Source organism: Erithacus rubecula (assembly GCF_903797595.1).
Source record: "Erithacus rubecula genome assembly, chromosome: 18".
NCBI lineage: Eukaryota > Metazoa > Chordata > Aves > Passeriformes > Muscicapidae > Erithacus > Erithacus rubecula.
The window spans coordinates 4,519,068-4,543,116 of record NC_136670.1 but is presented as its reverse complement, the minus strand read 5'-3'; the positions used below and the strand labels follow the sequence as shown (position 1 = coordinate 4,543,116).

General features: G+C 40.6%; 1 protein-coding gene across 1 annotated transcript; it reads left to right on the top strand.

The window, feature by feature from the left end:
• Positions 1 to 1,498: 1,498 nt before the first annotated feature.
• On the top strand, positions 1,499 to 4,186 carry LOC306809892 (uncharacterized protein; the record flags this gene model as incomplete). Its single annotated transcript, XM_079321798.1, has 4 exons — positions 1,499 to 2,017; positions 2,466 to 2,536; positions 3,324 to 3,544; positions 4,157 to 4,186. Exons 1-4 carry the CDS (start codon positions 1,698 to 1,700, stop codon positions 4,184 to 4,186), a joined length of 642 nt encoding a protein of 213 aa, XP_079177924.1. The 5' UTR covers positions 1,499 to 1,697.
• Positions 4,187 to 24,049: the final 19,863 nt, after the last annotated feature.

The following is a 24,049-nucleotide window of genomic DNA, read 5'->3' as shown; positions in this document are numbered from 1 at the left end:
GAATAATACAGGTGCTTTCCCGGGAAATCCCCAAGGTGTCGCCCAAGCCCTCATGATGGGGAATTACCAAAATCAGAGCTGACTAGACCAGGATTTAAAGGTAATAATAGAAGTAGATGGGGAACCATTAGAATTTAGAGTAGATACGGGGGCATCATATTCAGCTGTTAACACTAAGCTAGGACCTTTGAGTGATTCTACTATCCAAGTGGTGGGGGTTACGGGACAAGTTAAGGAACGAACATTTTTGCGGCCATTAGATATAAAATTTGGGGGGGAAAGAATTTGATCATCAATTTTTATATATGCCAAATAGCCCAGAATCGCTATTCGGGAGGGATCTATTGTCAATGTTAGAGGCAAAGATAATATTTGAAAAAGGTAGAGTAAGATTGGAATTTCCTGAGGAGAATATTGCTAAGTTGTTTGTAGTAAAAGAAGTTGAAGCAGCAGAAATACCACAAGAAATAGAACAAGCTGTAGTACCATGGGTATGGGAAACAGGAGTACCTGGAAAATCAAAAGCAGCACAACCGGTTGTAATAGAACTAAAGGAAGGAGCCTCCCCAGTAAGGGTAAGACAATATCCTTTGAAATTGGAAGCACGAATAGGAATAGCACCCATAATTGAACAATTTCTTAGCTTGGGAATTTTACAGGAATGTGAGTCAGAATTCAATACTCCGATATTCCCAGTCAGAAAGCCAAATGGTAAGTATAGATTAGTTCAAGATTTAAGAGCAATTAATAACATCACTAAAGATATACACCCAGTAGTAGCTAATCCGTATACATTGTTGACAGCTGTGTCGGAAAGGTTTAAGTGGTTCACAGTGATTGATTTGAAAGATGCATTTTTCTGTATCCCCTTGGCACTTGAAAGTAGGAAATACTTTGCCTTTGAGTGGGAGAACCCAGACACGGGACGCAAGAAGCAGCTCACCTGGACGCGTCTACCACAAGGATTCAAAAACTCACCAACTATTTTTGGAAATCAATTGGCTCGAGAGTTAGAAGAATGGAAGACGACTCAGGTAAAAGAATCACCTTTCTTATATGTTCTCCTACAATATGTTGATGACATCTTTATAGCCTCCACAGAAAAGGATGTTTGCCTCAGACTCACTATTGGATTACTTAATATGCTGGGACAAGCTGGATACCGAGTATCGAAAGAAAAAGCTCAGCTGGTAAGAACCCAAGTAATTTACCTAGGCTGCGAAATTTCACAAGGGGTGCGAAAGTTGGGGGTTAATCGAATACAAGCAATTTGCACCATACCCACACCACGAAATCCACAAGAGTTAAGATCCTTTTTGGGCATGGTAGGGTGGTGCCGCTTGTGGATCCCAGAATTTAGACTAAAAGCAAAACCCCTGTATGAGGCAGCCAAAAGCCCTGTGTTTCAGTGGGGACAAACTCAAGAAAAAGCATTCCAGAGTCTAAAACAAGCCTTAAAGGAAGCCCCAGCACTAGAATTGCCAGATCTTACAAAACCTTTTCAACTATACGTAAATGAGAGACAGAGACTGGCAATAGGGGTGCTCACCCAAAAACTGGGCTCATGGAAGCGCCCGGTGGGGTACTTCTCAAAGCAGCTAGACACTGTAAGTGCCGGATGGCCAGGTTGTCTTAGAGCTGTGGCAGCAACAGTGCTTCTAATTCGGGAAGCCAGAAAATTGACTCTGGGGAAAAGGATGGAAGTATTTGTTCCCCACATGGTCATTGCGGTTTTGGAACAAAAAGGGGGGCATTGGCTCTCATCAAGCCGCATGTTACAATACCAGGCACTTCTCCGAGAACAAGATGACATTGAATTAAAAATAACTAATCATCTCAACCCAGCAGAATTTCTTAGGAGCAGCAGCCAGGAAGAAGGAGGCGAATTGACACATGACTGCGTAGAAATCATTGAACAGGTGTATGCCAGCCGGAAGGACCTGAAAGACGAGCCTTTGGAGAATCCGGAATGGGAACTGTTTACAGATGGATCCAGCTTTGTGGAAAACGGAACCAGGTATGCGGGATATGCAGTAGTGACTTTGACACAAATAATAGAAGCTCAAGCTTTAACCCCGGGAACTTCAGCCCAGAAAGCCGAGATACATGCTCTGGTGAGAGCCTTAGAATTGAGTCAAGGGAAAAGAGTAAACATTTGGACTGATTCAAAATACGCCTTTGGAGTAATACATGTACATGGAGCACTATGGAAAGAAAGAGGACTGTTGAATTCTCAAGGATCAGAAATTAAGCACAAAGAACAAATATTAGCACTATTGGAAGCAGTGCATAAACCTCAGGCAGTGGCAGTGATGCATGTAAAAGGACATCAAAAGGAAGAGGGAAAAGCGTTCCAAGGAAACCAGTTGGCTGACAGAGTTGCCAAACAGGTTGCCCGAGAGGTATGGACACAATTAGCTTTATTGCCAGTGCGAATTAACCCTGCAACTTCTTTTCTTGAGCAGAAACCATGGTATACACATGAAGATGAGAAGCTTGCTCAATTTCTCCAGGCCCAGAAGAATGAAAAAGGATGGTATGTCACAGCTGTAGGTCAGGTTCTACTGCCGACAAAAGTAATGAAAACAATTTTAGAAATCGAACATAACAAGTGCCATTGGGGAGCAGACGCATTGGTACAATTTTTAAAACATGAGGTGATTTCCAACCAGATGTTAACAATGGCAAAACGGATTAACGCCACGTGTCCTGTCTGTATTAAAAATAACCCAGTGACACGAAGGCAAGTACAACTAGGAAAGTTACAAGTAGGGCCGCAACCAGGAGACTATTGGCAAATAGATTTCTCAGAGCTACCAAAAGCACAAGGGTACCGTTATTTACTGGTGTATGTGTGTACTTTTTCAGGGTGGCCGGAAGCTTTCCCGTGCAGGACTAACCAGGCAAAGGAAGTAATTAAAACCTTACTACGAGAAATCATTCCTAGATTTGGGATCCCATTAGGAATGTCCTCAGATAGGGGACCTCACTTTGTAGCTGGAGTAGTCCAAGAGGTAGCCAGAGTATTAGGGATAGCCTGGGATCTCCATACGCCCTGGAGACCACAATCTAGTGGCCAGGTAGAACGGATGAATCAGACATTAAAGGGCAGATTAAGAAAATTTGTCAGGAAGCAAAGATACAGTGGCCCCAGGCACTACCTCTAGCCTTGCTAAGAATCAGGATTAAACCCAGAGAAAAGATAGGAGTAAGTCCATACGAAATTTTGTATGGCAAGCCATATCATGCTGCAACTTACAAAGGGGACCCTCACTTAGTAGGAGATCAAGTATTGTTGAGTTACATTTTGTCTTTAAATAAAGTCCTTACAGCGCTGCGGGGAGCATTGCAGTGGAACCGGCCTCTGCCCTTGGAAAATCCTGTCCATGACATCCAGCCAGGAGATCAAGTATATGTAAAGAACTGGAATACAGAACCCTTGAAAGAAGTATGGGGCGGTCCTCACCAAGTGATCATGACTACCTACACAGCAGTGAAAGTCCAAGGGATCGACAACTGGATTCACTACACTCGAATCAAGAAGGTCCCGTCAAGATGGGAAGTACAGCCTCTGTCTGCAACAAAGCTGGTGTTCAGGGCAAGGACTTAGTTCTTTTAACATTAGTCTGTATAATGCAGGTGGGAGAAGCATTTGTTAAAATTACAGTTCCGGAGCCAGATGTAATGGTGCCAGAAGGTGCGGGAATAAATTTAACCTGTTTGTTTTCTGACAACCAGAGAGCTGGATTAAAAGAAGTAAAGGTAGCCTGGAGACAAATCACCACAGACGAAGTATTTACAGAAGGAATCGTGACATTTTGGGATATGGAACAGCAAAGAGGTAACACCACATTGACAATATCTCATATGCAAGCTGATCAGGTAGGACAATTCTCATGCATTGTGTGGATTAGAGAAAACTTTAATTATGGGGACATAAATGTAGGTATTTTAAAGGAAAATAAAACCCGAAGGGGGTACTCGGTGCAGGTAATACCAGTCAGTGCACGAGTAAATATGTGGAATGGATTGAAAGATACAAGCCTGGCACTACAGAGAAACCAGGAACAACAAAATTTAGTAGTAAGGTTAATTCGAGATTTTGGACAAATACAAAATGTATCAAAAATAACGGCATGTTTACCTCTGCCACAAGCTGCAGGAGAACCAATCCCTTGAGGAGTGATTCCAGTAGGAAATTTACCCCTAATAAAAAGAGGTAAGAATGAAAGTTGTGAATTAAAATTACGAAATAAAATCGAAATTAAAGTAAAATGGGAAAAGGTTAGAGAAACATTAAGAATATTAACCTATAAGGATTGTCTAATTAGCCATGGAAGGTTAGGACAAATTAGGGATTAGGGAATTCAATTAGCGACAGGGGGAAAAGTAAAACCTGAAGATGCTAAGTGGGAATGTTTTCTACCACATTGGCAAAAGAAAAGAATACCTAAAAATGAAAGCTATTATGAAATGATATGCCAGAACTCATCCCGGCAGGAATCCTCGTGGGACAGTTGGAAAACGGTATGGGGCCCCAGCATATTAGAACATTATAGTTACATTGGACAAGTTAATTGGTGTGTCCAATGGACGGGAAGCAGAAATGCCACTCACACAGAAGTATCTCAAACCAGCACATCTACAAAAACTTTGAGCGCCACAAAAGAAAATTGGAACTGCACCCAAATTCTCACCTGTGACACTCCAGAGAATCAAATTAGTTTGGCACCGGTCAGAATGCTTATAAAATGGGGTTGTGAGTGTAGAAAACTTAACCATACAATTCCAGGAAGTGCTTTCCCGCAGGACCAGAAGGGTAAAACTTTGAGCTGTAAGGATACAACTATCAGGAGTCCAGGAAATTTAGTATGGATTATGGGACATAGACAATGGACAACACATTTGCCATTAGACGGGCCTGTAACACAAATTACCTTAGAAGTTCCCACATTATGTCCTTTTTGGAAACAGTCTAAATTAACGAAGAAAGAGATGCAGTCACGAGCAAAGAGAGAAATAAATAAGGTAGCAGAAGAACTAGGACAGGAAAATGAAGATGAATGGCATGAACCCTCATCAGGAGTTAAATTTGGGTGGGTATTGAAATCCTTGTTTGCACCAATTTCTACATATAGAAACCGGGAGATGCTGTACAAATTACTAGGACAAACTAAGAGGTTAGCTACCGTTACAAAGAAAGGATTTAAGAATCTAAATTTACAATTGCAGGCAACAACAAGAATGACAATCCAAAATAGAATGGCATTAGATTTGCTTTTATTAAAAGAACATGGAGTCTGTAGATACCTCCAAGGAAAGGTTAATCATTGCTGCATACATATCCCAAATGTCACAGAAGAAGTAAAAAAGGACATAAGTCAATTGGAACAAATTAAAACAAAAGTGCATGAAGTCCAGGAAGAAGCTAAACATAACTGGGTAGGAGCACTGTTTAGCTCCCTAGGAATCCAAGTCTCTGGTTGGATATCATCAATTGTACAATATGTAATAATGATTGTATTAATTATTGTAGTATGCATGATTATGTATAAATGTCTTTTAGGAATAATTGCCAGAGAGGGAACTAATACTCGACGTGTCATGAGAGCACTGACCCGGAAAGAAGTAATCCTTCCAACTCGAAAAGAAGACTCACTGTTCTACATAGAAACCACAACTTGAAGAATTGAGCATCCTTGCAGAAAATCTGAAGAATGCTCAAAAGGGGGGAGTTGATACCGAAATAATGAAAAAAAGGACTAATGTAGATATAGTAGTAGTCATGCTAAGGCTTAGAAAACTGCAGTTTTCGGACAGGCCCTGAGAACCTACCTTGTGAAACAATAGTGAAAAGAATTAGTAGAGCATATAGAACATCTAGAACTGTGAAAACAATAATCAAAGGATTTAGTAGGGCATATAGGACATCTAGAAACTTTCAAGATAAGGCTAAAGTATAATAATAATAAATGAAGGGTTCTGGTGGTGGGCAAACATACAAGGGGGATTAAGGGGGGTAGCCTATAGTTCTAAGTAGACAAGCATGCAGAATTTATAACTTTTAGGAATGATACCTGCAAGATTTATGTATCTGTATTGTTTTGAAGAATGTGTATTTCTGCACGTAGACCACTTTGTAAAAAGGTATAAAAACCTGATGGAAAAAGGGAGCTGTGGGATCCTGACTTTGGACGCTAGTCCGCAGGTTCCCCGGGCCCTGAATAAAGCACCGCATAAACTGACTCTGTTAGTTTGTGTTCTGTTTGGGGCATCGGGCAACAGTATCACCTTCCCTGGTAAAGTCTGCCTTGTTCTAAACACCACAGAATAGAGAAAGATGAGAAATCCACAACCCTTCCAGCAGCAAAATAAATTTCTAGAAAGGGATTTAACAGATTTGGGGATTTGAGACTAATTCAGAATATTTGAGGCATTGAGGAGTTAAGAGTAGCAAAAGAAGAATTTGCAGAATGTAGGGCCACAGTAGACTGCCCATGTCCATTAGTACATGCCTAATTAATGTGTCAATGATGCAGAGTATTTTTAAAAAGCTTAATGTCAACCCTTTGCCTGTACTGCTAGTGTGCACACTCTACCCACTTCAAATCCAGTGCACTAATTGTGTCCCAGAGGCTGATAAAGTCTGTGGCAAACTTCATATTAATGTAGGCATGCTTTTAATCAGACTGGAAAAAGGGGCTTGAACGTTCACACTGAGAAACAAACATAAACATCAGAATTAAAAACAACAGAAAAAGCCACTGCAGCTTTTGTGCTCCTACCAAACCTGGTTTTCACCAGTGACAGAGGGGGGTTGAAACTTGTTTTTAAAAAACTAACCAAGCATGAAAGTTCAAAATACCAAACGGGAAGAGAAGGAACCACAACTTTGTACAATGAAGATAAAGTGGATTTTTCATTAAATCAAGACAGGAACCAAAAAGTTCCCTGCATGAGTTGTAGCTGTAGCTCAGGGTTACAGTTCTGCCACAGATGCAGCACCTGGACTGAGTGAGGCTGCTGGGATTGTCTGGGTTTCCACTGGCTGAGTTCCATGCCTGCTTACAGCAGAACACATAATTACAGGAGGGAGATGCAAGAGCTGCAGCTCAGACCCTCCTGCATGGTGTCACAGCCTGCATTTTATACCAAATCAAGAATAATCTTGTAGCAAGTTACAGAATATTATGCTAAGATGAAATATTTAAGGAGACATAAATCTTACTTTACAGCTATTTTCAGAAGTACTCAGAACTACTAGTTCAATAAAAGAATAATACCCTCAAATCTATTCTTGCCCTGAACAATTCTAAGCTTTCTGCAGCTCCACCCCTGCATAATCAAGCTACTGAGACTTTTTTGTTGTAGTTCTACATAATTTCTACAATTTTCCTTGTCTTCTTCTTATTTCTCCTCCCTAATCACCAACAAACCCATCTCTGTACATAAACACACTTTATCACTGTATTATCTGTGGAAAATGGTACTAAAATAAAACAAGTCTGCCTTGCAAATGAGAAATGGAAAAAAGCTTCATGGTTTTAATGAAATTGTGTATGTGTGATGTTTTCATTGTTTAAAAGCAGCTATTTAACTGCTCACTAGAGGGGTTTAACAAACAACATGTTTGAACTAAAATCTTTGAGATTGCTGGGTATTCTTATGGAAACTTCTATCCAGTCTCCCCAAAAAATGTTATATTGAAGTGCTCCTTAAATTTTGCTCATTTTTACCCCTGTTAAGAGTGTGGTTTAAAAAAAAAAAAAATCCACTATCATTCTTCTGCATGTTTAAACTGCTGCCAGAAAGCTTTTGTTTCCCTGTGTTTATTAATAAGCTATCTCTTTAAATCTACTCTGCTGTTGTCTACAAATTGTAAAGAGCATACAAATGAGACACAAAGCAGCTGCCAAGAGCACAAGTAAAGCTTGGCCTGGCCAGAAATAAGCAAAAAAACCTATTTAATCCTCCTTAACACTGCAATCTATGCAAAACATGCTTATAGGAGCAACATCAAACCCAAAATTTATCAGATAAAGTTTTGAGAGTTAAAGAACAGATGCAGAAGAGATCAATATTTTCCTTAGCTAACATAATCTATTTATGAGTTGCTGGGAATTGTTGATCTAGTTTTTCTCAGTCAAAATTTGTCCATCAAAACACAAACTTTTGGGAGAACCAATTGTTCTGACAGTTTTTAGAGTAACAACTTTATTACAACTGAATGCAAGCACTCTCTAAAGGGTCTTCCCAGAATTCCCACTTGAAAAAGAACAGAAAAATACTGGACAAAGCCCCACTACCACAACACACAAAAAAACCTCACTGTATTATGGTTTAAGGAGGGTGATGGTCTACAAAAGCAAGGGCTTCAATTCTGAAATGAGTGTACAGAAAGTTGCATCTTCCAAACTTACCAACACAAAATAACCTGAAGATTATCAAAACAGAAAATAAAAAAAAAAAATACCATTTTCAAACAAAATGACATTTCCCTTATATGCAAAAAGGGAAAGAAAACCTTAAGTTTTCTAAGTTTTTCTAATTTTTTTTCAAAATTATTTTTTTCTAAATTTTCAGTGGAAAGGAATAGCTATTTACCTCGTGTCATACAGCTTGGAAAGCAAAGGGGAGTTGAGAATAAATTGAGTCAGTAACTGCAAAATAATCTGAAGTGTAAGAAGGGAGGATTGGGTCACATTCTGACATTCTGCAATGAAATAACCCCCCAAAGACTAAGCTGGGCACATCAAACTTACGCACTTCAAAAATGTAACAACAAAAAAAACAAACAAAAAAAATTAAAAACAAAGATCTTGTTGTAACTTGTACCAAATTTAGAGTTTTAAAATTAATTTTAAAATTCATTTCCTGTGTGACAGGACCCTGGCTATCACCTTGAGCAAACTCCCAGCTCAGAGCAGTGGTAACAGGCTCAGTCCTCAGCTGAGCTGAGGTGCCAGCTCATTTACTGCTTTTTTCCTTCTTCTGGTGAGGACGACTCATATGGAAAATTGCACAGTCTGCTCTTTTACCTTACAAAAAAGCCAAGCCAAGCCATACATTTCTTTCCTGAGAAGAAAACCAGCACCACTGCACCTGTAAAGGCACAATCTTAGTCACACATGTCACACAGTATTTGGACAAGGAGTCACCACCATAGAGTGGGATCTGCTGCCTGCCTCTCCTCCAGCTATCTCATATCACCTCTACAGCTCACAAACCTACACTGCTTCACCAGACTGAGCATGTTATTTCCCCAGCCAGCCCCATTTGAGTTACAGACCCATTTTTTTGCCACAGTTTTTCTTCTACAACAGAGCAAAAGCTTCCCAGGGCTATTGCTTTCAATGGGGAGGGGAAAAAATGAGCAGCCCTGAAACAGAATACACCAAGGATTTATTCATGGTGGCACAATAACAAAATAAAGGAAACAAAACCCTACAACAGGCAGCATTTCTGTTGCCTCTGCAGATCCCCCCTTTATTTGCCTAAAACCTTCTGTGTGAGATGCTGTGCATTACTGTGCTACTTGCATGCCTCCTAACCCCAGTTTATTTTGGCTGAGTTTTGCTGTGTCCTGTGAAATACCACTGTCTTGAATTCTGCAGCAAGTCCAGCTTTGTCATCACACAATTTCTACAAAAAGGAAGAATTTGTAGCCATCTGTGGAGCAGCTTGAATAACTGGGAAAGGAACAATCCAAATGTGGCCCTGCCTACTATAGACAAGTAATTTGTGGACATCTCCCCTGTTCCTTGGCTATTATTTTACAGTTCTTTGGTGATTTGGAACAATCTTTTGAGGCTCACTGCAGGTTTAGGAACAGTTGTTATCTGCTCCTACGGTTCCATGTGGCACACAGCTTCAATCTTCCTTTGCTTGGTCAGCAGAATTCCAGCCAGTAAGTGATGAGCAGAAAATACTCATGTTTGTCTATGAATTGCCATTTCTGGGTGCACAAACACATCTTTGTACATACAAGAGCCACCTTAGAACCCACATCAACAAAATGCTCTTCTATTCTTTTCCATGACAATCAAGTCAGCCACTGGGGATGTTTCTCCTCCTGGTGGAGGTGTATCCCCAACCTGAGTTTTCCTCATGGCTGTTGGACATCACCATGTACCAGCTGTCCATCAAAAACTCCACCCTCACTCATCCTCCTAGCATGAGAAATTAGATGCTAAAACTCACTTATCAACTGACTATTTGGTGTTTGTGGTTGGATTTGTCTTCACACAATAATTTTCATCCTAATTAAGACTTTTGGGTGAATCCCCAATACAAATAAAATTAATTTGGGAAGAGTAAATACAGAGGAACAAATCACAGTCCAAGTGCACAGTCTCTTGAAGCCTGTGAGACTGCAGAATCTTGCTTGCAGATCATCTCAGCCAGCTCTAATCATTTATTTAAAAAGAGACTAACAGAATAGTCTGTCCTGGAGGATGAAAGCATATGTTATTCTCAGCGTGGATTCCTTTAGGAGGGCAGCATAATTACCACATTCAGCACCACTGTAACTCAAACCTACTCTTCCATTTTCTCTCTTCAAATACCAAGTGAAGTGCATATAAATAATTTGGCTGCACAAAATGCAGCTCTCCCCACTCAATTGCCACCAAGGCAAGTCAGGCATAGTCAGCTGGACCAAGGACAGACTGGATGGTCCCAACACAGGGAGATGGTTACAGCAGCTCTGCCCACTCCATGCCAACAAGACCTCTGACTTTTGGATGTGAGGTTTTGTTGAGGATTTTCTGATTATTTTGAGGGGTTTTTTTTTTGGTTTGTTTTTAAATCAAAGAACCTTCACCACAGCACAAAGTAGGTGAGAATGGCATCCTCTGGCAGTAGCTTTGGGAACGTGTGTAACCTGTCCAGGTGCTTTTGGTTTCTCCTACAGAGTCCAAGGTGACAAGTCAAGACAGGATAAACTTTGCACATGGACATGAAGTGGCTTCCTTAGCTCATGGAAAACAAGAGCCTGACACAATCCTAACACAACCATGAAGTGAAAACTCTAAAATGAAACAGGAAGCAATGTCATCCTTCCATGCCAACAGAGGGCCTCTACCCTGCTCATAAATTACTTGGGAAAGGATTTACTGAACAAGCAACTCAACATAAGCTCCCAGGACAATGTTGTGACAGAAGTGGCCAATGCTGGTTTTAGAGGTATAAACAAGAGGAGCAGTAAGCAGGATTGATGAAGTGATTATACTTTAATTTATGACGTTGGTGAGACCAGTAGAAGGCACACAAAGCTCAGTTGCAGCAATGCAACTTTCTAAAGAGTGTTGAGAAAAAAAAAAGATGTGAACAACTGGAGGGGCGAATAATTGGGACCTCAATGAGAGCTGAAAGAGCTCAATCTATTCAGCCTATCAACAGAGATTGAGAGGTAACTTGATTAGTGTATAAGTACCTTCATGGGGAGAAAACAAAGGGTATTAAATGGCTCATTAATCTATCAGAGAGAGGCATAACAAAAACTAATGGCTGGAAACTGAAGCCAGACTGATTTAAATTTAAAAATAGACAGTTTTTTTAACACTGTGGGGTATTCTCCAGCCTTTGATACATTGAAATCAAGAAATGGATGCTGTCTGGAATACCTGCTTTAGGCAGACACGAGTTATACTGTGGTTGAGCACAAAAGTTATTGGAATCAATACTGTGGTAACAGGAGAAATGCAATGGTCTACCATACACAGTGAGTCAGAGGGACACCCCTGGGCTGACTTTTGGCTTCAAATCCCAACCTATGAACTATGAAAAAGGCATTTCTCTGCCCTCCTGATGAATCCAATCATTCTGATTTTCCACCTACATTCAGTCACTGCCAAAACTCCTGTAAGTTCCTATTGTAGGGATCAGAGAAAATCTGAAGCCAAGTTGAACCACGTGCTGAGGCACAACCTGAGAGTTAATTATTTTGCTTGCTCTTTAAAAATGGGGTTGTGCATTCATGAAGAGCATTAGATTGATGACACTGATAAACTGAAAAGGGAAACAGGGGTAGGAGTGGAGAAAATAGGAATTTAAAATGGTGCAAGCACAAAAATACCTCATGCAGCACAATGCCTGCAGGAATATTCTGTCAATTAAAGTGTGTTCATCACCCACATTTTTTCTGCCCCAGACTTGCAATACATATTCAGGAAAGAGTTTGTTGATAAGAAATTATGTATTTACCAAAGCTGAGTCATAGAACTTCTATTTAAGTCATTCAAAGATTTTCATAAATATGATTAATGTATTTAGAGGGGAAAAAAAAAGGTGGTGGCAGGCTATAACTTTAAAGACAGGTTAAACAACAATAGTATGCAATTTATTTGAGCTAAATTGATATTTACAGAGTTAAGTTAAAAATGCATAAACAAAGCATTTTCTTTGGCTCAGCATTTGAAATAATTCAATAACCTCTATCAGCACAAAATCTATTTTCCTTACAATCTTAAAATTTGGCCACCACACTGAAAACTCCCTGTCACCTCTGCAGGCACTGGCATTGTCTGCATGGAGGATGGAGCTGCAGACAGGATATCCAGTGACACAGGAGAGTCCTGCTCAGAGTGGGACCAGCAGCACAGGCTCTGCACAGCCCATCAAATAATGCTCCTCATGATCAGGGATTGACAGCTGAGCTGATGAGGAGAGACCTCTCTGTTAGATCCCAGAAACCTGTGAGTTTTGAGCTTTCTGTGCTTTCTGGCACTGACCCCATGGAGAAGGCTGCCAAATTTGAGTGATGGAGGTAAAATCATGGGTGTGTAGTTGGAATAGAAGTGTGTGATTTCACATGGTAAAGGGTTTTAAATTTGGGGGATTTTAATATTGTAATAGGTATGGGACAAGATGGAGAATTTGCAGTGTCGGGGTTTTTTTGTCTTCTTCCTCCTTCTTCATGGTTCCAGGCAGCAGTTTTTGGTTGGAGAGTTAGTGCTGCACTGAGGGTCACAGGAGTTTGGTTATTGGGTCAAAAGTATAAATAATATAGGTGTTAAATCTCTATTGGACTGTTTATCTTTAAGAGACTTTTTAATTATCTAAATTCACCTCCATTTTGCTCACTTTTAGCTAGAAGTGTTGCAGAACTCTCTGTACTTTAGATAAGATGTAATAAGCAACCAAGCCCGACCACACAAGAAAATTAATCTCCTATTTGTTTTTAATCCTGACTCTGAGTGAAGGCAGCAGAAAATGAAGACAAGCCACTGATGAAGTGGTGCAGGTACCACCTTGACACATCTCAGCTCTGCCAGGCACCATCAGAGCAGCAGCACCCGACCCATTGGCACCAAGGCACAGCCAGGAGGTGCTTCCTGTCCCCACCTCTCCTGGCTGCTTCCTCCTGGAATTATGAGCTCTCTGCTTTCAAAGAGGGCTCAGTTCAGCCCCACTATCAGTGGGGATGTGGGCTCTCCCTCCCTGCACGCCCTGCTGAATGAAAACCAGCATGAATGAAGCGGCTTTGTCCGCACTTGCGCCGTAGCCGTGCACCAACTGCAGGAAGCCAGGACTTAATTTGATCTGCAAACCCCCACAGCCAATGCATTTTAAAGACAGAACCACAAAGCCAATCAATAGGGACCATTCAGATACTTGCTGTCAGTGGCTAAAAGAAAATGGATACCGAGAAAGCCATAACTATGATAAATTCAGGCACTGCTTCTCTCTGACTAATGTAGGCACTAAAACACTCCATGAATATCCTGCTTTGAAACGTGTCATATTTCTGAGAGGCCAATCAATCTCAGGTTCTCAGTGGACCACATTAAAATACATTTGTCACTGTAAGTTTATGAAATATTGATGGTGTTTTTTAGGGGGGTGTTAGGAGGTGGAGAGGTGGATCAAAAAAAAAAATAAAAAAGAGGGAGAGCTACTTTAATGAATTATCTTTAGGCTAGAAGGAAAAGAAGAAACAAATGTAGGTGCTTATTGTGGATGAGGGGGAAAAACAGGAAACAGAATTGCTTACTGAAGGAGGACTTCTGTTGGATTAATAGGAAAGATCACGTGGGTGAATACTTTACAGAGGCACTTCAGTGTTTCAAGCTCAATTTGAACTAGATTTATTATTTTATTGAACTTTTAACTTTCTAAATTTGGTATCTCACACAGAAAATAAAACCAGAGCCTCCTTAATGACAGTCACAGAGGGGAAATTAAAAGTGTGTCTGTGTTCCAGAGGGGAGGAGGGTTTCAGTGCACCAGGCACTGCATCAGTTTATGCCTGAAAGGGGGAACGAGCCCATATGTGCCAGCAAACCTCACCTAGCAGGCACACACACTCCCCACAGAAAAGAAATGGAACAAAACATGGATAAAACAGAGCAAACACCACCTTTCCTACTGATGCATCCACACACTCAATACCTGACATTCCTCGGTATTTTTCACCAATAAATTTTCCATCTTAAGGAATTCATGGTCAGAGTAAGTTAAAGACTGGGAATGAGCAAGAAGGAACTGGGGACCAAGGTGGAAATGGGAACCATGTCACACAGAGTAATTAATTTGAAATCATAAAGGAAGCCTGTTGCAGATCCCAGGGCTTTCCAAACAAGGCCACCCCACCTTTCTGTAACCCAACCTGCTGAGCACCTAATGACATCCCCAGCTTTCTACACCAGTACATCCACTCAAGTCAATAAAGCTATTCACTAGTGTAAAGTTAAGCCTGAGCTCAAATACTGTGGTACTGTGATCTGTGTTTGTAAATCAAGAGTGGAACTAAAGCTAGTTTGTGTAAATAATTGGAATTTGGGTCATTTTTCACCATTTCTGTCAATGCAAAAAGCAGTTTTTCAGATAAGAACAGCAGCAGCATTCACAGAGGGAACAAAAACTAAATCCTCATATGCATTTTTAACTCACAGATGCTAAACTTTTTGGTAAAGATATTACACCATGTCTGTAGGAAAAATACTCTTAGGCAATAAATAGCACATTTTGCTTTAGTGATGAATTGCAACAAAAATAAATTGGAGCAGAAGCATAAAATTTTTCATTTTTCACAAATCTGGAAAAATATAAACTTTCTATTAGTTTTGGCCAGCAGCCCAAACATCTTCCCTTCAACATTTAGGGAGAATTTCACTCTTATTGCTGAGATTATCCAAAGATATACACAAGCCTATCCTCTATTTCCTTTGCCATAGTTAAATTATTTTGGCAATAACAATTTGGCTGCTTAAAAAACTTCCATAAAAAAAGCAGTTTTTCTACCTTCACCCCAGGAACTTCAGCCAAATTGAAGATTTCCACATACATGGAGGGCAGAGAAAAGGAAACATTTTGTTTCCCCATCAATTTGAAGCAAGTTTAAACATTTCATCATGTTCTAGGGAAGCAGAGTGATTTGTAAAGAGTTTAATATTGATTTACACCTCCTGCTCTGCTACAGCACTTCCCAAGAACAGTAGCTCAGGTGCTCAAATCCCTATTTTTTGCCCCCAAAAGCTGCAGTCCTTAAAGTACTTTTCCCACTATAAACTGCAGTTTCTACTATGAAAAAGACACAACATAACTAAAATCATTTTCTTTTCCTCATCCTGAATCTTATCTCAGAGGTTTGCAAGTTACTATTTTCCTCCCCAAACCTGTGGCACACACAGATGTTACTCATGGTCTATGGCTGTATTAAGTCAGGTGTTGAGCAAACAAATTTAAAAAAAGGGAATGGTTTGAGGCAGATCTTTTGACACTTGGTGGACATGAAGTTTTGGGCTCAAATCTGGTGTCAGTGTGAGCCAGAGACCCCCTTAGCAGTAACAGCAGCAAACAGCTCAGGGCTGTGCTGACCCTGCTCAGATTAATTACTAATATCAACAAGAACAATAGTCCCAAACTTTGGGGTGATTAGGGGAGCAAAGTGCCCATGGCAATCCATCGTTTCAAGAGGAAATCTCAGTGTACATGATTCCCACATGTCCATCTCCCCACTGTTCCTGGGGAGGACAAGCAGGAAAAGAGGTCCCTGAGCCAGGGCAGGGTGACGGGCAGGGTGGGACAGCCAGGTCCCCAACAGCCCTGGCAGCAGCAAGGTGGCTAAGCCAGGACACCAGGCATGGCAGGGAAGCAGAACTGGGCACAGCCCAGCCCTGGTGCCAGAGCTCACGTGAAGCTCTGTCCCTGGCTGGGACCATGGGGCAGGGAGCCAACATGACCAGTGTGACCAGCACACCTATCTTGCCTGGGCATGGCTCACAGAGTCTGCAGGCTTCAGTCAGAGTAGCAGCTCCTTCAGGTTTTTGGCCTCAAATGAGCTTGTTCAGAGTATTTCCTGCAACAGCAGCTTTGCTGCTGTCCATTCTCCGTCCAATCTGCTTATCAATGCCTCGAGAAATGCTGACTCCATGGCTCCCTCAAGGAGATTCTTTGGCCATCTAAAAAGGCTCAGTGGCAGCAGTTTCTCCTGGATGTTCAGGCTTGGTTTCTCCTTTGATTTAAATCTTTTAATTTTGACATTACCCTTTTGCTATTAGTCTGAATAAAACCTCTCACCAAAGTCATCCCAAACCAGTAAGAGCCAGAAGAGAAACCAAATAAATTACATAACAGTAGTTAATATCCATCCAGAGACAAATTCAGATCCCAGTCCCTCCAGGCAATGTGGAAAAGGGCTGGGTGATCCTGACATTGAAGTTCCAAACCTCTGAATCCCTTCAATATGTGGGAATTTAGTTCTTTTATATGATCCCACTTAGACAGCAATCAGATAATACAGTCTAATGACCCCTCTGAGCCTTAAAGTCACTGATGCCTTTGGGGAGGTTTCTAAATAAAATGTAAAACCTATAAAACCCATAAAAATCTCCAAACTCCCATGCTTGCTTGGCTGCATCAGTCCAGATCTGCCACAATAGCTTGAGGCAACATTTGGAGTTTCTTCCCACTTATCAGATAATTACACTTATGTCAAAATAATATTAGAAAAAAAAAAAAAAAAGTTGCAAAGCTAGTTACTAGATCCATTAAGCACCAGGATTCATGTCATCTTTGATATTTTGTACTCAGTGTTTTCATATGGCCTTTATTTACACATCTAAGCATTCCATAAATATTTGCTGCAAGTACTCCAAGGGCTGCCAGGGCAGTTTTCACCCACAACTCCCTTGACCCTGTGGAAATCATTCTTCCCAAAGGACAGCCTGGGCAATGCACAACACATATTTTTATATGATGCAGCATCAGTTCATGTTGATTCTGGGTTTTACTTCACCTTATCTTATATTTCATCTTGCAATTCTGCCAGTGATTTTTACATGCTACTCAGTAAATGTTACAAAATCGTCTGTCCATGCTGCCTTTCATCAGGGAAAAGTCCTGTTGAAGTGGTGCCTACACAAAAACAGGTGAACTGTGCTTCTGGAAAGATGCTTACCTTAGTCCTTAAAGGAATTGTCAACTGGTGTCAGAAATACTCAACTAAAGCCAGTAACTGCTTAAAAACATTTCAGTGGAACATCTCAATAGTCAGTATGACACTATGGTCATGAGACATCCAATTCTAACAATTCCAGTCTGAGAAAGGAAGTTCCCTTGGCCAGTTACAGTCAGAGAAGGAAAAGGTAGATCATGTCTTCGTCAAAATTTCACTTTTCTAAGTGTTGCTGTATAGATAGGTTACCTCACACAGTGACCCACGACACAAAAACCTGACCTAAGAAAGGTGATTTTGAAATTGCCTTTAGGAAGAAAAAAAAAAAAAAGTCAAATATAAAACTGTTTGTAAAGGCAACAGGAAAAATGTGAGGCACTTTAACAGCCATTAATCAAGTGATATCCTAAAAATTCAAATAACTTTAATTAAGTAGATATTCAGAGGTGGGAACCGATCTTTCATGAAAAAAGGAGATCAAAATATACAGAAAATACAAAATTCACATTCAAATGTTCTAGACCTTCCACAGACATATAGGATGTAAAATAGTGTAAGCAAACAAGCTAATATCTCATAATTTGTTAAAAGTTAATTTACCACATTTTAGTGACTATTTCAATTACATATGTTGAAATGTCACATTGTCCCCCCATACTCAAAATTTCTAGATCCTTTGCCACTCCCAGACTCTGAAGACAGAGATTGCATTTCAAAAGTTGCAGCAGAGATTTTGAAATCCTGGATGTTTCAGCTTGTCAAACTTTCTGTTCCTCAGGAGACCAAGAATCTGCCATAAAATCCCCTGAGCAATTTCCTACACAGGAACACGTATCAGTCATGGTTTAATATTAATAGCTAGAAAAAACAAATCCCATTTACCTACCACTATAGCCAGACCCTGTGCCTACTGTGTAAGCATCTTAAAAAAAAAACATTAAAAGTCATATATATGTTGGTATAAAATTCAGTTCTCCAAAGAACTAATTTATCCAGTGGGCATAAAGGAAATAAAACACATCCTGGAAGTCATTTACTATTTCTGCATATTTATTTAGAATTTTTAGTCTTTCTGGCCAAGATATTCATACAGACCATGTAAGATGAGATAACCCATACAATTAGCCTAGCAAGGAAAAAAATATGGAAGAAAACTAGGAAAACCTCAACAAATAAGTGACTATTTAAATACTGAATATTCTTCCTTTTTTCAGGAAGTGTCTGTCCAACGGAAACTCTCCTGTTCAAAATTGGTGTCATCTTGAATGCCAAAAAGGGAAGAAAAAGCCATTTATAAAACAATTAGAAATAAGGTTTCAGCCTTGGGGGTCTTCCTCAGGGCATGGTGAAACTGGGACACAGCAAAACTAAACAACATCCTGTTCTTCTTTAGCCTAAGGAAGGCCCCATGGCCAAAATGCCTTCTCTAATCTAATTTTGTACTTCTGACAAAGAGGTTGACCCTTCCCCTGCTAATTACTGCTCTGCAACTTGCCACTGCACCAAGTTTGTCCCTTCATTCTTAGAGGTCACACACAATGTAAAGCATTTAAACAAACCACCTCCAAATCGCACACTTTCATTTATGCTGGAATGATCAGCTTTGAAATGTTCACTTTGGGAGAAGAGGGAAGCTGTATAACTAATTCTCCACTGCCTTTCACTGCTGCCACACCAACTCTCCTGGGCAGGAGGATGAAATGCTACTGGTAGGAATCTGCATAGCTGGATAAGACCAGCTCAGGTGCAGAGCAATGGAGAACAGGAGCCAGCAATTTGAGGATGTCATCTGTAAAGAGGAAGAATGGTTTCTGTCACACAAGTTTATTGCAGCCCAGAAATGTCTACAGGAACTGTGGGCATATAATGTGATGTGCAAGGTTTTTATGAATGAGACCCTTGTGGCTTCTTGTCAGAATTGAATCTGAAGTGATGACAGGACACTTGTAAGTCTTTCCTGGGATGCTGAAGGACTTCCACAAGGGAACATCTTGAAGATTGGGCTCTCGAGGCTTTCATTCAAGAGGAGTCCTTCCAAAAGTTGTTAAAGGTTTTTGGTAAGGAGCAACAATGAGGGACCAGAAATGCAGGGTTTGTACTCTGATCAGTGACACAAATGGGGCCTGGAGGGTGGGTGAGAGGACACTCTGCAGGTGAGGAGGAACAAGCAAACCCACACCTTCCTACTGCTGCTGCTGACACCAGCACTGTCAGAAACACAGCAATAATTTATCTGCAGCCTAATTAGTTTGATTCCCCAAATACATCAACATTTGGTGTAATTTCTACCCACTTACAAGTTTTCAGAAGACTGTAAGAAATCAAGGAGGCCACAGAGGATCCCTTCTCCCAGGCATTGCTGGGAATGGGTGTGCAAGGTGAACTTTACATCTGCTCAGCTGCAGTTCACACAGACAGACAGACTTCCACACAGCAAGATCCTACAAGATCTCAGCTGTGCTTGCACCACCTTCTTCTCCAAGTTCCTATACCCAGCCTTGGGAAGCAGCCCAAGAGATCCCAGTGCTGCAGGTCTGGCATTCACACACCACCTGGCAAGCAGCTGATGAGTAAATTCCTAATGCCTATCTTAGACAAAGGTGCAGATACACTTGTACACTTCATATTTTGGAATTCTTAAGCAGTGATTAAGAAGGCAGTCCATTATCAGTTCCAGTATTGTAATTCTTGGTGGTCTGCCCTGCCCCAAAACATTGGTAAGCATCTGTACCCTGTCTATAGAATTCTGCTACCAACTTAAGACACAAAAAGAACCTGTATTCCAATTTCCCAGAAAATTGTCATAGGTAGAAACACTGCCAAATAAAAAAATCATGAAAAGCATCCTCTTAGTCTGGGTGTTGAGCAGAGCACCTGGCAACAGAAACTTCTCCACAACAGGGAATTTATCCTGCAGAGGCTTCAGCATGAGCCACTTCAACTCAGATGAGCCAGCTTCAGCTCCCAGGAATTGTTATTCATCTCTCCCTGCTAGCTTCAAAATACACTTGAGGATTTTTTTTTTTGTTCACCTCTGCACCCTTGTGCTACTCTTTGCCTCCTCACTATTTGACATCAAGCTCACTGCTAGCTTGACAGCATCTCTGTTTTCAAATATGCCTATATCTGGGCTTGCTGGAAACTGTACAGCATTTTCATCCCATTTTCCTGAAAATGGATTTACTAGAGCAAAGATGGGAAAAAAAAAATTAAAAATAAAAAAATAAAAAAAATCACCAAAGTATGAGCCTGTATAAAAGGCAACACAAATGAAAAGTTTTCATTCCTAGTTCCACTGATAAAAATCAGTGTGGGCCTTCTCAGATATACTCCCTGTCTGTAAAATAAATCTGCCATTTGCCACTATCACAGGGACAGACTCATCAGTGCTGCGGGAGCAATTAGATTTTGGGAGACCACAGTGGGAAAACAAAGACACCTTCAGCTGGAGCAGAGCAACACCCATAGGGCAGCCAGATTTAGTGAGAGGGAAAAGGCAACAAGAGAATGTGGCTAAAAGAAATAAACAAAAAAACCAACAACCAAAAAAAAACAAACAACCACACCACCAAACAAAAGAGAAAGCAGGAAATCCCTTCACCTTTACAATTCTGTGTGCCTTAAATATCAACCTTAGGATTGTCACTGTCTTATTTTCCAAAATGCTCACAGAATTAAGTCTTTCCCCCTCACTACGGTGGAAACACTGGGCTTTGAAGCAGAAACATTTGTCCAAGGCTCTGTGAGGCAGGTGTCAGTCAGTGCAGTTCAAATCCACCCTTTGGTGGCACTGGGCACAGCTGTCCCCAGGATGTCCCCATGGCAATGGTCCCTCCAAAGTGTCCTCAGCAGATCCTGCTTGTGCCAAGGCATCTCCACTGCCTGATTGGATTTTAAATACAGGGAGCGCTCCCTTTAATTGAAATTTGTGCAGAAGAAGTTGATTAAGGCAGAGAGGAGAGCACAGAACAGCGTGGCAGGAGCTGCCCTCGGGCTGAGCCCGCCCAGCCCGGCATTAGCTGCTGTTACACTTAATTTTTGCTGAGGAAACTCAGTGCTTGATCACACGTTAAACCTTCCCTTTGACACGGGTCCTTTGTTAGAGGCAAATACTTCAAATAAACTTGCAGAGGCATCTTAAAACCGGGAGCATTACAAGCAGAGAAAAATTACCAGTGCAACTCATAGGACTGGAAATTAAAGCCAGAATTCAAGCAGTCATTCATACAGCTATACTATATTTTGCATTTTTTTCACCAAAGACTCAGAACTAACCAGGAGCATCAAGTTCAATAATAAAAATATCATTAAAAGCTGTAAATTGTTCAGGTACTTTTAGTGGATGCTCAAAGAGCAGCAATTACACAAACACTAATTTAAAAGAATGATATGCTGGCCAAAACAAATATTCCTGTTTAAGAGATGAAAATAAAGTATTAAAAGACATTTTAAAAACTGAGAACAGGGGACTAATGGAATAAATATCAATTATCAATCGAATATCAACAGACAATAAATAAGCAACATACTACAAAAAATATAAATAAAATAAAAAAGCACTAAAGCCCCTGTATACAAGCATTGGTTCCCTGCTAATACAGTCATTGAGTGGAGACACTGAAAAAGCAGGAGTGTTTCACAGATATTTGTTGAAACAAAAAACATTGATGTGTGTAAACATCCCCTAAATACCACAACTAGAGCAGAGAATTTAACAAGGCTCCTTGGTTTTATCAGATGACTTCTCATCAAGCAACTAAGTCATCTGCATTATCTTCAGCTGTCTGCCAGAGGTAAAAAAAAATTAAAATAAAATTAAATCAACAGGTCAAGATAACAGAGACCAAAGAGTTTTAAAGAAATCAGTGCACTGTTAAGTTTTTATTACATCGTGGCAAACAACCTCATAAATGCCAAAAGTTGCAGGATTGCCAACATAATTTCCATTTGAGAAGAGTTAAGGATGACTCCAGAACAACATAGACTAGCCAGTCTAGCCTTAATAACTGACAAAATAATAAAAGATTTATTCATGGACTATCAATAAAGAATTGCAGACTGGAACTGCAATTGTGGTGTTTTGTGGAAAATTGGTTTAAACAAACCACTCTTATCTTTTTTTGGCCAGGTTACAAGACTGATTGATAGAGGCAGCTGTGATAATAAAGTGGACTTGGACTTCTCCAAGACTTCTGATTCAGCTGTACCTAAATTCTTCTTTAAAGCCCCATATTCTAGTCACCAAAGAGATTAAATAAATGGTTTAGAGACTGCTTCAAACTGTAGCTGTTAAAGGAGAGCTACCAGGGAGCACAGCAAGAACTAGCCTCAACCCAACCCTGCTCAGAATCCTATAGAATTCAAGGTAGGAATGAAACTCATGGTCAAAAAAGACAGGTGACAAAGACTGGAGCAGGGGAAAGTTTTGCTTTTTTGTAGGCTGATATCAGTAGTAACCAGTTATTAAAACAAAGTATGAGTTATTGAGGGCAAAACATCTATAAAGATTATTCCTCACACAGCTACACCTCCCACATGGCTGTTCAGCCTGCACCCAGATATTCCTGCAATTAAATCTGTCCCTCAGATTTGGGCTGTGAGTCTCCAGCCAGGCTCCAGAACTGTTGGCACTTCCCAGCAACACTCCCAGCAAACAAGGGCAAAATGAGTTCACACCTGACAGGAGAATCCCAGCAGACCTTCTCAAACTATGAAAAATCCTGATTAATGCATTCACTGTTTGCCTATTGAATGTGCACTCATACAGTCCTGTGTCCCCTCCCACAGTCCATGAACAGTATTGTTAATTAGCTAGAAGGAAGTAATGCAAAATAAGATCTACTGACAGTCCCTGAAATGTTAATATTTAGTTCAAACCCACATCTCAGGCTGAATGAAATGTCAGCAAGGTTGAAAGCAGCACATCCAGTAATAGATGTAAAGCTGGATGTAAACAAGTGACTTATGACTGGAACATGGGTAATTAGATGCTGTTTCAAGTTCTCATTTTAGCTTTTTGCACAACACTTTTCCTGTGCAACCAAAGCAGCCCAAGTGTCCCAAGTCTCCACAGGAGGCAGGTTCCAGTCTGGTTTTATGTCCTGCCAGGCCCTTCATTTAAACATTCTGTGATCCAGTGCAGACAGGAATTAAATACAGCTGCTCTTCTGGTGAGTCCTAGACTCATAAATGAATGTTTAAGTGATCTAATGGAGAACCATATTTGAGACACACCAGGTTAGGTGTCCCCATGGCTTTGTGCAGCAGCATGCAGACACCAGCCCCTGGCAATAAGGCAGCCAGCTCAGACAGGAGTGTGCTGGCTGTGCTTTTAGACTGCTCCTCCTCCTCAAAAAGGGTCTGACACACTATTGAAAACTGTAGAATATATGTAAAAGACCAACTTTTTATTCCAATGTGCCGAGCAAAAGGCCAACAATCTACTTTCCTTGGCCTATTAAAAAACACAGCTTAGACATTATGCCACTGGAGATTTTTGTGATCATTTCAGCATATAGCCTAGTATTTCCAAACTTCTCACTTTAATATTTCCCTCTAGAAACTAACAGTAATTGCTTTATTTTTACACAAATCTCATTGCTACTGTTGCTACAACACTTGAAGGATATAAAATTGCCCAGTGTCAGTGCT